The 15,886-nt window shown below is 39.9% G+C and overlaps 2 protein-coding genes across 3 annotated transcripts in view; one reads left to right on the forward strand and one right to left on the reverse strand.

Moving 5' to 3' along the window:
- Positions 1 to 54: 54 nt before the first annotated feature.
- vps9d1 (VPS9 domain containing 1) overlaps positions 55 to 15,886 on the reverse strand; it is a 104,876-nt gene continuing 89,044 nt past the window's right edge. The window contains exons 18-22 of one of the 2 annotated variants that reach the window (XR_009821319.1): positions 1,564 to 1,641; positions 1,400 to 1,474; positions 1,161 to 1,300; positions 887 to 957; positions 55 to 210 (exon numbers count right to left, since the gene is read on the reverse strand). The gene's annotated coding sequence lies outside the window, so the exon portion shown is untranslated. The remainder of the gene's footprint in view (positions 211 to 886; positions 958 to 1,160; positions 1,301 to 1,399; positions 1,475 to 1,563; positions 1,642 to 15,886) is intronic. The other variant, XR_009821320.1, reaches the window with a different exon arrangement.
- si:dkey-238o13.4 (uncharacterized protein LOC560780 homolog) lies at positions 4,442 to 14,636 on the forward strand. Its single transcript, XM_062022390.1, has 6 exons — positions 4,442 to 4,574; positions 5,566 to 5,673; positions 10,229 to 10,368; positions 10,468 to 10,564; positions 13,497 to 13,621; positions 13,772 to 14,636. The coding sequence occupies exons 1-6, from the start codon at positions 4,496 to 4,498 to the stop codon at positions 13,946 to 13,948; spliced, it is 726 nt and encodes a 241-aa protein (XP_061878374.1). The 5' UTR covers positions 4,442 to 4,495; the 3' UTR covers positions 13,949 to 14,636.

Here is a 15,886-nt window from a genome sequence, read left to right on the forward strand (position 1 = left end):
CATATCAGAAAATGAATAACTGGTGAATGACAAGAAGTCCAATAAAAGGTTGTTTATTTATACATATACATCTCTATTCCTCCTGAGGAGGTGGAAGCGGGACTCGTCTCCTCGTTGCCAGATCCCCCGCCAAGTTGAACCACCTGATGGCGTGTTTGGTGACCTCAGCGTCCGTGGCTGACCTTGTCAACACATTTTTACTCACAGCACCTGTAATCAAACAAGATTATAAGACAGATACATTTATGTTTATGGTAGGAAGCTTCCAAAGCCAAGTATGCTTACACAATACAAAATATGTGATAGGTATTAAGGAGATTACATTTGAAAAAAAAAACATGACTTAAAGTTACTGGAGGTGGTTAAAATAAGGTGCGTAAACTATGAATTTGTGATCAGGGTATAGGTGTGCAAGACATCCAAAATGTTTAAACAATATCGTTATTTGGTTCCTTGATCAGAGTACTTGTTTGGCTCTGTTGGATGACGGCGGCGGGGCTTTGGGGGTGGGGGGCATAAATAAATATCCATAACCCAACTTTGGGAGGTTGACATTGTTTTCTTATTATATTTGTACTATCATTCTATGTTTGTATTCGTGTAGGCCAGGGGTGTCCAAAGTGCGGCCCGGGGGCCATTTGCAGCCTCCAGGTCATTTTTTAACGGCCCCAGGGCACATTTTTAAAAAATATGATCAAAATAAATAAAAAACATTAAAAGTGGTATTTAAAGAGCAAACAGGTGAAATGTAACAAGAAAATGTAGCAATGTTTACTCTAATCACACAAAGCTGCCATGTAGGCTGTTTCTTTCTTTAAAAAATAATAATGAATCAAAATCAATGTCATTATGAAGTATTGACCTATTCAAGGCTTAAGAAGTTTACCTTCGCAATCAGCTGGTCTTGGTTGTGCTTAATAGTTTCCAGCAGGCTAAGGATGTGGATTACCTCAGGCGCTGTTGACAAACAGCAGTATAAAATTAACATGTTTCAGTGTTTATCCTCATTACTCATAATCCTGACATTAGCTATTGACCTTAGTTAATGACAAAAGTTATTGACAAAGTTTGAAGAAAATATGTGATTTCTTGTGAATTTGAATTTTTTCCAAAATTTGTGGCACAGAATGACCATCCGGTATTTGTCAGTTATTGCCCACCAGAGCAGGAAATGTTGTCGGCCATTCTTCCCCCTCGCCATGTTGGCCTGTAGGCCAGGCTGGATCCAGGCTCCTCTGTCTGCCACATGTTGAGGGCTGCTGGTGAGGGGGTGGAGGGAGTCGAGGAGGGACTGCCGTTCCTAGTGAGGTGGGCATTGTGAGAGAGCCATCAGTTAACCATGACTGGTAATACCCAAGGGGCCTATCTATACACTAATATTTCAGAGATCAGTCCCTACCTTGTGTAACTCTCTGCATGTTTAATGCAGGTGCTGGTGAAGGCATATGAATACATCATTCCCCATGGTGAGGTGCTAAGGGAGATAAATTGGTATTAAATGGTTGTGATCTGTTAACCATGGTTACTGGATGCTGAGATATTATTTCAGAGATCAATCTTTACCTAGAAAGTTATCTCCAGTTGAGGAGTCGAGTTGACAAGTACTCATGACTCTTGCTGGCACTCGGCGAGACGGTGGAGCTGGGAGAAGGGATACAAGGAGAGGGGAATATCTTTAGCACTAAGAATGTTAACCATATCTTTAATATTAATGTGGTGGTTTCGTCTACAACGCTAAATATATCCTGTGGTGTACCTCAGGGATCAATATAGGACCTAAATTATTCAATGTCTAGATAAATGACATTTGTAAAGTTACAAAAGATTTAAAGTTAGTATTATTTGCGGATGATACAACAGTGTTTTGTTCAGGAGAGAACACACAGAAGATAACACAAATAATAACAGAAGAAATTAACAAATTAAAAAGATGGTTTGACAAAAACAGACTATCTTTGAATCTCAGTAAAACTAAAATAATGCTATTTGGTAACAGTAGAAGAGAAAGTCAAACACAAATACAAATAGACGGAATAGAAATTGAAAGAGTAAATGAAACCAAATTTCTAGGTATAATGATTGATGATAAATTGAACTGGAAATCTCAAGTAAAAAATATACAACATAAAGTAGCAAGAAACACGTCAATAATGAATAAAGCAAAACATGTTCTAGACAAAAAATCACTTCATATTGTCTACTGTTCACTAGTGTTACATATCTGAGTTATTGTGTAGAAATATGGGGAAATAATTACAAAAGTACACTTCATTCATTAACGGTGTTACAAAAAAGATCAGTTAGAATAATATATAATGTTGGATATAGAGAACACACAAATCCTTTATTTATTGAATCAAAGATACTGAAATTCCACGACATAGTGAATTTGCAAACAGCTAAAATTATAAACAAAGCAAACTATAACCTGCTACCCAAGAATATACAGCAATTCTTCTCAAAAAAAGAGGAGAAAAATCATCTTAGAGAGAAATGTAATTTAAAACATTTGTACGCACGTACAACACTTAAGACCTTCAGTATATCAATATGTGGAATTAAACTATGGAATGCATTAAGCAAAGCAATCAAACAATGTACTAATATGATCAATTATTTATGCTTACATGTGGAAATAATAATAATAATAGTAAATAAAATAATAATAAAAAAAGGTAAATAAAGCATAAAATAGTCTCTAATAAATTAATTAAATAAAAAACAGCATATAAAATATATACATCAGCAAATAACAAAAATATAGATAAAGAAAAAGGATCCTTAATATGTGCAGCAATTTTTCCCACTCACATCACCTCATTTTATATTTTTTTCTACAATTAACTATGCCAAAAAACACATAGACATACCTTTTTTTTTGTAATGGAAACAAAAACAACATGGCGTCACACACAGCTAGTCCACAGTAAACAGGATCTCGAGCTCCACTAAAGAACAAAGAAATAAATAATACACACTCATATTAATAGCAAAGAACGGCTGTTTCCACTCTGTTAACGTTACGTTGTTATAACGAAGTAATAGCGACCTGGGCCTAAACAACACTGACAATAAAGTAATACGCTTTCGTTTCAACCAGTTGGAAATATGTGGAATATCGTAGCATGTAACCTACACACATTCACAGCGTCTAACAAAAGATAGCCTAAGTTAAAACACAGATAAAAGACAATTTTACAATAGCACGGCGAAAAAATGACCGTCGTTGTGTGGGTTTTTTGACGAATAACACTCTTTTCCACTTTTCTTCGCTCGGGCCTCACCTACCGCATGCAGCCATTTCGAATTTTCTGAATACGTGACGTCAGACGCACGTCCCCATGCAAAGCATTCTGGGAGGCGGCGCTGGAAATAAAAGCCTTTTTTTACAGAATATAAAGTTTTACTGCTAGTCCTAATATCAAACAACGTCATTACAATCATACATAAATGATGATGGAAACACAAAGGCCGATCTTTACTGCGAATGTAGCAATACATCAATAAATCTATACTTACGTTCGTGTTCCAGCAAAGAAAGTCCAGAGATCTTGGCTCATGCGCGTACACGCTAGTAGGCGCGTCCACGTCTGCGGGTGCAGACATTGGTCGGCTCAGCGCGCGTAGGCGGAGCCTATAACTCTAGGCGGCGCGCGCCGGTTTAGTTTGTCGCGTCCGCGTATGCGAATCAGACACGAGTCCGCTCAGGATCAGCTGTCTGACCGTACAATTTTCAGAGGCGGAGCTGTATCCTCTAGGCGGAGCCAAAACGAATGTGACAGTAACGCGGGTTGGGCGACTTGAAGGCGGATCCGTATAGCAGTCTTCTGCTGTGTGGGTATAGACAACGGCACATATTATGATGATAGTATATATGATAGTATATATCTGTATCATGAATCAATTTAAGTGGACCCCGACTTAAACAAGTTGAAAAACTTATTCGGGTGTTACCATTTAGTGGTCAATTGTACGGAATATGTACTTCACTGTGCAACCTACTAATAAAAGTCTCAATCAATCAAAAACATTATTATGATTAGTGATTTGCAAAAAATATTTATTGGACCAATTAGGTGAAGTTGCATAATTTCCCACGGCACACCAGACAATATCTCACGGCACACTAGTGTGTCGCGGCACAGTGGTTGAAAATCACTGCCCTAGATGATAGATCATGAATCAATTTAAGTGGACCCCGACTTAAACAAGTTGAACAACTTATTCGGGTATTACCATTTAGTGGTCAATTGTACGGAATATGTACTTCACTGTGCAATCTACTAATAAAAGTTTCAATCAAATAACAAATGCATGCACCTATGCACTGAGTAAGCCAGTCAGGAAACATAAACTTAAAACAGCCACTAGATGGCGATATTTGACACAAGCGCCTCAACGTCGGGGCGTGTTTAGAGGGGCCATTGACGGTTGGGCGGTACTTCGTTTAAAAAGCATGGCTTTAATATGACAAGATGAAGTAGAACAGGTCATCATGTCAGACAAGGTGGTCTTGGTTCTTGGTGGAGCAGGTACTGTGGGCTCGGGGATTGTTCAAGCCCTGCTGGATAAAGGTAAGACACTTTCATAATATACAATGATATATGGATATAGATTTATGTTTTACACAGACGTCATAGTGATAACTCTTTATCCACAGTATAATGTCTGTGACAAATGAGAAAACATTCTAAAAAAGGGCGTGGTTGCATAAAACAGTTCAAATAGTTGCATAATATTTAAATAGTCATTCATTAAATTAATTGTAATTATTTTTAAATAACTAATTTAGTATTATTGAATTAATGATAATAATAATTATTGTGTTTATTAAACCTTAGCGACACCCTCGTAATTAACATATATGTCCATTGTCCTGGACAATATTATCTTTATAAAAAAGTATTGCATTGGAATGTTGATCGAATGGATGTTTTATTTTTAAGGAAGTGAGCAGTGAGCATATTTTAAGGGAGATGAGATTGTGTACATTATTGGTATGGTATGGTCATTATTGTAATTGCACAAGTACAACGAAACATTGTTTTGTATTGTAAACTATTTACAAATGTTCTGGCACAAAGCAATCATCCACAAAAGTTTACAGACGAGTATATGTGAGAATAATTGTTCTATTCTTGTAGTCTGGACACAAATCTGCAGTTTTTTTAAAGACAGATTTAAAATGAATAAATATTTATATATTTGTATTTAGACAATTTTATCAATTAATTGAAATTATTCTGTATTTAATTAAGAATTGTGATGACTAAAATACATGTGAAAAAGGGTACAATGTATGTTTGGTATTTGTTTATAAGGCCAGACTGAAGTATTTACCATTGTTTGTGTTGAGCAAACAAGAGTTTGATGCTTTTAAGTGCACAAAGTTGCCATCTGCCATCTGTCTGATGACCCTGATAGACATATTAAGATTAGTGTTTATTAACATGAGAGCAGGATTAACTGTGTGTTAAAAGTGCTGCTTTTTGGCAGTCTCCACCATAGATTTATGACAAGCTTGCACATATGTGTGTGTGTGTTTGTGTGTGTGTGTATACGTAGGCTTCAAAGTTGCAGTGATATCGAGAGACAACAGCCGGCTGGAGAGACTCCGATGCGTCATCTCTCCCAACACCAAACATAATCTCATCACAATAGTGGGCGATGTTGGTAAGTCGCATGTCACAGTCACTTTTCCTGATCACATAAACAATCTTTAAAAAAACAATTTAGAGTTACATGATCTGTATTAAACGTGTGTGTGTGTGTGTGTGTGTGTGTGTGTGTGTGTGTGCGTGCGTGTGTGTTGTGTGTGTGTGTGTGTGTGTGTACATTACACATTTGAACTGATGCGGTAGCAATTCCTGGTACCTGGGAATCGATATTGGTACTCTACGGTACCAATTTTTAGTTATTTTGTGTGTTCATGTGGCAAATAAATGTTAATTTCAAAAATATATATTTATATTTTAGCATTTAACAGTGAGCTAAAAATGATAACTGGACTGTTTGGTTGTTATATCTTACATTTATCTATCTTACACTTCTGAGTATCATTTGCAAGTATTGTAAACTTTGCACACAGTTGCAATTGCGAGACATTAGATGGAAGTAGTGTATAGACTACACAGATCGAAGCAGATCTGGGCAAATTAAGGCTTGGGGGCCGCATGCCGTTGAGCTTTTCAATCTGGCCCGCCGGACATTCCCAAATAGTTTTTTTTTAGATCTTTAAGATGGAAACTGTAGCTGCCATTATGATGTGCAGTGATGTTTTCAAATGACCGTAAGTCTTGAACTATACAAAGTATTTCAATGGTTGGAATCTGCGCTTTTGCATGATATACTAGTTACTATGGTAATCTAATTAGTTATTATGGAAATCTAAGTCACAGCAGCTCAGACGAGGCACCAAGCAGTGTGGGTGGGGAGCGTTTCCACAGAGTGTTTCCGGAGCGGCCAGCCTGAAATGCGGGTGTCAGGTACAGACGTGGAAGGATATTTTTACAACAAAGTTCTAAAGCTTAGTGATGTATCAGATATATCAGAGTGTAGGTGTTTTTATTTTGTTTTACCCTTTGTGTTCATATTTCGCTGTGTTTGTTGCATTTTGTTGCGTTTCGCCTGATTGTAAATTATGTCAATATTCAGTGTTTTATCGTTCATAGTTAATATTGTAAATCCCACATTATTTATTTTCATGTACATTCTGGGTGTCTCATTCAGTTAAAAAAACGTAAAATTCCATTCCGTTTTTTAAGGCGGTCTGTCATAACGATTTTAGCATTCAGACATTATTGTGAGGTTTTGTATTAGTGTTCCTAAAAATAGATATACCGGCCCCCAGACACTTCTCTAAATTTGGCCCCCCGAGTCAAAATTGCCCAGGCCTGGACTAAAGCGACACATGTATAGATAAAAATATACGTTTCTATATTCAAAAGTATCGTAGAAAGTATGCATTTATTTCAGTTTGCCTAGGTGTGTTACCGTAGTCAGGAAGTAGTCTTTGCCATTAGGTTGAATGTACCGATTTTGTATTTTGTGTTTATAATGCAAGTATTGTACTTTCCCCCCACCAGCTGTCTGAGTGTAGTGTGCATCATAGCTGTAGTTTTCATTACCAAATTTGGATGTGTTGAAGTCGCCATGAAAAGTCACTAATGCTAATCAGTAGCATGTATACGGCGTATCCAATCAGCATCGAGCTAGCTCATTTTGAAAAGTGGAGCCTTACTTTTGAGTGCTTTCTAAACTTTTACTGTAAAGTTTCCACAGTCAGTAGTGGAAACTTGATATAAAACTGTGATATAAGACTTTACCATAAACTTACTGTAAAGTTCCCACAGTCAGTAGTGGAAACTTGATATAAAACTGTGATATAAGACTTTACCATAAACTTTTACTGTAAAGTTTCCACAGTCAGTGATGGTATGCGTGCCATGTCATTTGCTGGTGTTGGTCCACTGTGTTTTCTGAGGTCTACGGTCAGTGCAGCAGTCTACCAGGACGTTTAAGATGAATTAAGGCTTCCTGCTGCAGACCAACTTTATGGAGATACAGATTTCATTTTCCAACAGGACTTGTCACCTGCACAGAGTGCCAAAGCTACCAGTACCTGGTTTAAAGACCATGGTATCTCTGTCCTTAATTGGCCAGCAAACTTGCCTTACCTCAACCCCATAGAAAATATGTGGGGTATTGTCAAGAGGAAAATGCGATACGGCAAACCCAACAATGCGGAAGAGCCAATGCTCTCATAACACCTGAGGAGTGCCACAGACTGATCGACTCCATGCCACACCGTATTGGTGCTGTAATTCAGGCAAAAGGTCCAAAGGAGCCCAAACCAAGTATTAAGTGCTGACCATGGTCATACTTTTCATGTTCATACTTTTCAGTTGGCCAACATTTCTGAAATCCTTTTATTGGTTAGAAGTAATATTAACATTTTCTGAGATACTGAATTCGGGTTTTTCATTCGTTTCACTTATAATCATCAAAATTAGAATAAATGAACACTTCAAATATATCAGTCTGTGTGTAATACATGTATATAATACACAATATAGTACAAAACCCAAAACCAGTGAAGTTGGCACGTTGTGTAAATGGTAAATAAAAACAGAATACAATGATTTGCAAATATTTTTCAACTTATATTCAATGAATAGACTGCAAAGACAAGATATTTCATGTTTGAACTGGAAAACTTTATTTTTTGCAAATATTAGCTCATTTGGAATTTGATGCCTGCAACATGTTTTAAAAAATCTGGCACAAGTGGCAAAAAAGACTGAGAAAGTTGAGGAATGCTCATCAAACAATTATTTGGAACATCCCACAGGTTAACAGGCTAATTGGGAACAGGTGGGTGCCATGATTGGGTATAAAAGCAGCTTCCATGAAATGCTCAGTCATTCACAAACAAGGATGGGGCGAGGGTCACCACTTTGTCAACAAATGCGTGAGCAAATCGTCCAACAGTTTAAGAACAACATTTCTCAAAGAACTATTGCAAGGACCATCAACGGTCCGTAATATCATCAAAAGGTTCAGAGAATCTGGAGAAATCACTGCATGTAAGCGATGATATTACGGACCTTCAATCCCCAGCTGGTACTGTGTCAAAAAGCGACATCAGTGTTTAAAGGATATCACCACATGGGCTCAGGAATACTTCAGAAAACCACTGTCAGTAACTACAGTTCATCGCCACATCTGTAAGTGCCAGTTAAAACTCTTCTATGCAAAGCAAAAGCCAATTATCAACAACACCCAGAAATGCCGCCGGCTTCACTGGGCCTGAGCTCATCTAAGATGGACTGATGCAAAGTGGAAAAGTGTTCTGTGGTCTGACGAGTCCACATTTCCAAAGTGTTTTTGGAAATTGTGGACGTCGTGTCCTCCGGAACAAAGAGAAAAAGAACCATCCAGATTGTTATCGGCGCAAAATTCAAAAGCCAGCATTTGTGATGGTATGGGGGTGTATTAGTGCCTGCTACAAATACACATTTTTGCTCACCATGTGTTTGATTCGGTGCATAGTTTGCAACCGGACATGATGTCATGTGCAACAAAGGTATCGAAATTTGGTACTTTTTGACTGTATGTGAATTGGTAATGACAGAATTTGGTCGGTATTTATAAAAGTGACGAATTCCGTACCCATTCGTAGTGAGTCAATGTAGTCAATGAAATCAATCAATGTTGCAGCTTCTGCATTTAATCCACTACTATGAAGCTCAAATTTCAGGAAGTCATTAGTTTGTCATTAAGTTTATTCTCCCAGTAGAAAAAGCTTTAAGCGCGTATGAATGAATGAAGTTCTTTATTGCCATTGCTTTCAGGAAGACAATGAAATGCAGTTCATTATTAGAGCGTAAAAAACAAGTTAAACACCATAAACAAAGAGTTTTGTGTTCACCCTGAACTTGACCCGCCAGTGACCTGGAGTGGAACTCGTTTAAGTCGATACCCTGGCTGGCTGACGTCGACCTAACTGGTTGTTGACGTGCTTTGTTGAGACACTTAAAAATTAGTGATTATGAATCAAATCTAATCATAAATAAACAAAAACAAACAGATACTTAAGACTAGAGAAGCACACACCAGTGAGGAACAGAGCAACAACATAGTCCAGGAAGGGCGAAAAACCTAAAGTATATGTAACAGGGGGACAAAAGATTCAGCATACAAACAACTAAGTCTGAAAACATAACATGGTAGCAAGCAAAAAGGGGACATGGAAGTCTCAGAGTGGAGAACACAGGTGGAACCATGAAGAATAATGTGGCATCATCCTGATGTTTATGAATGGGGATAATTCTCAACTGCATCCACTCCCTGTCACTAGACCAAGACTGAAACACAGAACAGAGACAGACAAACCAAGAACTGACCCAAACAAAAGTCTGTTGGAATGCAGACCATGACAATATCAAAACAAATTAGGTGTGTTGCAAGACTTGCGGAGTTCTCCTGAAACGTGCATAACAGACTTAGCGGTCTTCAACTTTAGCAGTTGTGCTACTTGTCAAATCGTCATATAACGTCAAATACTATGGTGGGTACTTTGTGATTGGCAATGAGAACCTTTAGGCTCCGACACGAGTACCATGACTTAGGTGATCACCAAGGTCTTGAAATTAGTTGTATTTCTAAGGTTCAGTGTAACCACAGGGGAGTGTCTATATTGAAGTCTTGAATGTGTTTCTTTTTTTAGGGTCAGAAGAAGGAGCAGAGCAGGCAAAACAGGCCGTGCTGGAGAAGGTGGGGAAAGTTACAGATGTGGTTTCCTCATTGGGCTTCAGCTGGTGGCAGGGAGGCCCCCCACACACCCAAACCCTCAAAGACCTACACTGGGTTTGTAAACACAGCAGCTAATGAAACCACCAGCCATCGGCTTCTGTTTGGAAGATCACCTTTTTTCATTCAGTTTCTGACATAGTATTTCTTTGGCAGGTCATTGAGTCATTACTTTTTAGTACCTTTGTGTCATGGAAGGCCTTCTTTCCCTTGGTGAAGGATGATTCCAACTGTAGCTACACCTTCATCACAGGTGAGAGGCAGCCCGGACTGGCAATAAACACATTTGACCAAAGCGACGATGCTCCTGATCGCTTTCTTCTAAGACCGAATGGCTGATAGCAGCAGAACTCTGACCCTGCCCTCTGGGGGACCACATTCCAATGTACACCAGAGTAGACTTGATTGATAGCCCCTTACAAGTCTACATTGCAAACATGTCCTAGTTGGATTCCAGTGATCCACAACTATTAGGATAGCTGCTTTGTTTGTCCTGGATTCAATGTTCAATTACCATGGGTATCAACCACTGAAAGGGGCATTCCAGGTCAAGTATTGATGTACCAGGCTTACAACAGCAGTCGCCTACTTATCCCAACCATCGGTCACAAGGCAGCAGTAAGATAACAGTCTGGAAACCCAGACTTCCCTGTCTCTAACCTCCTCCTCCAGTTCAGAGGCTTTCCCACGTAAGACATACTTTCTCTAGCATGTCCCAGGTTCTACTCCAGGGCCTCTTACCAGCTGGGCATACCCAGAACATCTCACCTCACTTCCCGGAGGCATCAGAGCTACATCCCCTGGTAAAAAAAAAATATATATATAGGATCATTAGTCTTAGAGGGTGTTCATTCAGTAGTTTTGTAGAAAAAAACAGCAAAAGGACATGACACAAAACTATAGTCATTTTAAATGGCAACTTTCTGACTTTAAGTAACACTAACATAAATCAATTATAGTAGTCTGTAACAGTTTCATTTTTTCAGCATAGTAAATTATGGAATCACTGAATTCTGAGGAAAGAAATTATGTAATCATGAAAAAAAAAACACAATACACTACAACACACACCTAGTATTTTGTTGCACCACCTCTGGCTTTTATAACAGCTTGCAAGGACTTATCTGTGACAAACAGTACTCTTCATTAATCATGCTGCTGCTGTTATCAATCAATCAATCAATCAATGTTTATTTATATAGCCCTAAATCACAAGTGTCTCAAAGGGCTGCCCAAGCCACAACAACATCCTCGGTTCAGATCAGCTTACAGGTTGAAGTCTAGTCATGGACCATTTGCTTCAATTTCCACCACATATTTTCAAATGGATTGCAATCCGGACAATTTGCAGGTCATGAAATTGACCTTATGTATATTTCTTCAAGGAAATAATTTTGTTCTATGGCAAGATGCATCATGGTCTAGAAAAATAATGTAAACATCCCAAACATCCTTTTGATTGATGGAATAAAAACAACGTCCTAAATGTCAACATAAACATGTGCATTTATTAAGGATGTAATACCAGCCATCTCCCCAATGCAGCACCATGTCATCAATGACTGTGGAAATGTGCATGTTTTTTTTCAGGCAGTCGTCTTCACAAATCTCATTGGGACGGCACCAAACAAAAGTCCCAGCATCATCACCTTACCCAATGTAGATTGACGATTTATAACTGAATATGACTTTCATCCAGTGATGATTGCTTTTCCTTCGCCTTGTTTTTGAAGTTTAGGTGCTAATGATGGCTTTGGTTTAGCTTTTCTATATTTGAATTCCATTTTCTTTTTGCGTTTTTAAAATTTGGTCCAGACCGTGATTCCAGTTTCCGCCCATTTGTTCTTCAGTTGTTTGGCTGTGCATTTTCTGTTTTTGAGATAGGCTCCAGCACCCCCCGCGTCCCCGGGGGGGACAAGCGGTAGGAAATGGATGGATGGATGGAGACATATTGCTTAAGTTTTCTGTCTTAAGGGTTTGATGTTTTCCTTGGTCTACCAGTATGCTTGCCTTTTACAGCCTTCCCATGTTGTTTGTATTTGGTCCAGATTTTAGACACAGCTGATTGTGAACAATCAACATCTTTTGCAACATTGAATGATGATTTATCTTCTTGAAAAAGTTTGATGAACCCTCTCCTTTATTTCAATTGACATATATCTCGTGATGGAGCCATGATTCATGTCAGTTCACCTGGTGCAACAGCTCTCTAAAGTGTCAACACTTCTTATTAACTGCAGACTAATGAACATATTTAATCTAATGCAGGTATTAGCTTTATAAATTAACATTTACAGGGTGATTCAATAAATGTTTTTCCTTAGAAATGAGTGATTCAATAATTTTCACACTGCTTGATCTAAAAATAAAACTGTTACTGACTGCCATTACTTATTTTCTTTAATTATTTTAGTGTTTCTTAAAGCCAGAGAGTTGCCATTGGAAATGACTATAGTTTTGTTTCATGTCCATTACCTGTTTTTTTTCTCTACAAAATTAAACAACTGAATGAACATCCTCCAAGTTTGGGGAATTTTGCCAGGGGGTTTAGATACCAGAGGTATTCAGATGGTTCCTTTCCATATAAAGGAGTAGCAGCTCTAATCTAGTCCCTACACCAGGGCTATTCAACTGGGGGCCAAATCCAACCTGGGAATGATACCTGATTGGCCGGCACGGCAAATTAAAATGTGTTTTTAATTGTCTTACCCTGGAGAAATAAAATGTAAATAAATATTTGAATACATGTAAACTAGGAAGTAAATGTTTATATACTCCATTACTCAGCAAGCTTAGACCCGTAAACAGGAACAGAAACAATTTAAGGTCTAACTTGAGGGAGGACGAAAATTGTGTCGTTTGATCAATGAAGAGATTGATATATTGTTACATTTTGTTGTTCCTGCACAAGAAACAAACATTAGTATTGATTAGACATTGGACATACGTGTTTGAGCGCCAGAGACCAATGACAATGTCGAAAATGACACTGATTGGCCGAAATATGAGATGTTTCGGGCATAGGTCAAAGTTGCCTGGGCGCATATAAAAATACCCTATGCCTCCCAAACTAGACACTATCAACCGCTGTACCTAAAATTGATGCCCATAAAAATAAGGAACATAACCACTGACACATGTGATCTAGTCTTGTAGAAAGTTTTATAGTAGGTTTTGTTTCACAGGGGGAGCGGGTGAGAAGCTTTTAATGCCTGGGACCGGTTTTCTAACTGTTGGAGCTGCCAGTTCACTGGCCTTCTGCCAGGTCCTTCGCGACGAGTACCCCGAGACATCCTGTAAGCTCTACCAGGTGAGACCTTTACAGTACGTCATTAAGAGTGGTACCTCCAAAGATGTACAAAACGCTTACTGGGACGTAGAAATAATCCAACACTTGGTAAAAAAAAAACTAACAGTTCCTCTATAATGTTGTCCCTTTCATTTTTCATGGTCCCGGCAGGTAACTATCAACACAGGTGTAGCTACTCCAGAGCGATTGGCCCCTGGGTTCTTGAACCATCTGGATCTGGGTGAGGCTGTAGCCAAACTGGTGGAGCAACACAACGCATCCCACACTGTCTTCACTATCAACTGCCCTGCGGACTTAAAAACGGTCTTTCTCAAGGGGACACTTTAAATTTGGAAACTTGTCACGCATTCTCCTGCTTGTGACTCTGCAGAAACACAGATCATAGTCTTCTTGTCGGTCCGATTAGTAGCAAATGTTTTCTGATGTAGGTAGTCATGTACAAGATACATTCAGTATGTTGGTAGTTTTGGAAAAATCTGTAAAATGTTTGCAACATGACAACACAACTTGTCGGTCAAACAGATTGAGTGAGTTTTAGGTGACTGAGGGGAAAAAAACAACAATTTGTGGAAGCATACTTACTTTCTAATCCATCCCTCCAGGATTTCATAAGCTTTTTTTGTTGCAACCTAAAATGTTACGACTTGTCGGTCAGGCCATTCTTTGTTAAGTTTTGGGGTGTTTTTCCTGTGTTTTTGGCTTCACTTCCTGTCTTGTGCTTTTATTTTGTTTCCTCTTCCTGTTCTGTTTGTATTGTTCCTGCACATCACCTGAGCAGTATTTAAGCAAGTCATATATCTGTGTCGGTGTGGGATCATTGTCTACAAATGTTGGAGTTAAGAACACGGTTGGTAGTATTTTGAGATTCTTGTTTTTGTTGAACTCACAGTTGTAAAGTTCTCCCTGAGGCTCTATTTTTTCATGCAAGTCATTCCCTTTGCTTTTCTATCCAATTTCCTGCCTGCACTCTATGTTTTTGTTTAGTACTTTTCACATTAAAATCTCATCACCAGCAGGCTGCCTGCTGTGTCCTGTGTTACGACTCCCAGCTACAAAGAGCATACCAAACAGAATGATCCCACCAACAAATTGTGATATGATTAATGCTCACCTGGCATCAGTGTATGCGGCTTGGGCTATCACCCAGCGCAGCCTTGGATCAACACCACCACCTATCCATTACGGCACACCGCTGGCAAAAGAGGCGCGCAGGGGGACGCGCACACCAAGCGGCAGCCATGTGAGGAGGCATGATACGCTCAGATTGGACAATTTTTCTTTGATTGGAACAGTCGGTTGGCCACAATTGGCCAGGGCTCAAGTTCCTCTTACCTCACCTCCTGCATGGCCGCAGACACCCCCAGCAACTCCAATGGGTCTGACGCTGCTTCCAGCCTCTCCAGCGGGTCTGACGCCGCTTCCAGCCTCTCCAGCAGGCCTGACACTGCACTCAGCGCTGCACTCAGCTCCAGCTCTGCAGTCGGCTCCAGCTTCGCCTCCAGCGCTGCACTCAGCTCTAGCCTCGCCTCCAGCTCTGCCTCCAGCGGGTCTTCCGACGACGCCACCAGCCCAGCAGCCAGCTCCCCTGCCGTGGAAGCGTCTGTCAGGTGCTGGCGGCCTGCCTCCTCGTCGGCCACGAATGTGGCCAGTCCATGAATGACCCCCGCGCCATCAGCAGCCATTCCCAGGACTTGGGCGTAGACCACAAGGAAGAATTCTTGCCCACATATGCCTCCTCGTCAGCCACATATGTGGCCAGTTCATGGGCGCCCTCCGCCGCCGCCACCTGACTTGTCCTCGTTGGCTTTGGGGACACTTGGTCTGGCGACCCACCGCCAATTCCTGCCTCCACGCTCCAGAGACTTCGAACTTGTGTTTTTTGGGGTTTCTAGGACCTCTAGAATCTGTTCCTGGTACTGTTACGACTTATAGGTCAGGCCATTCTTTGTTTAGTTTTTGGGTGTTTTTGGCTTCACTTCCTGTCTTATGCTCTTATTTTGTTTCCACTTCCTGCTCTGTATTGTTCCTGCACTGGCTTCACACTGCTGCTTAGCGCTGTCTTCATCATGTGGGGGTAATTATGCTGCATTCCATTTGCCTGGGAAGTGGGAAGTCGGAGCTGGGAATGATGTCACAGCCGAGTTGAGAGCGTTCTAGTTACGAATTCGGCAAACAAGATGGCCTTTTCCTGAAAGCTATTGTAGTGTATTTCTGGTCTTGTCGCCCTCTCCCGGGCAGAAGGGCAACACGGCTGCATAGCTGGAT

This window comes from Entelurus aequoreus, linkage group LG16 (assembly GCF_033978785.1).
Source record: "Entelurus aequoreus isolate RoL-2023_Sb linkage group LG16, RoL_Eaeq_v1.1, whole genome shotgun sequence".
Lineage (NCBI taxonomy): Eukaryota > Metazoa > Chordata > Actinopteri > Syngnathiformes > Syngnathidae > Entelurus > Entelurus aequoreus.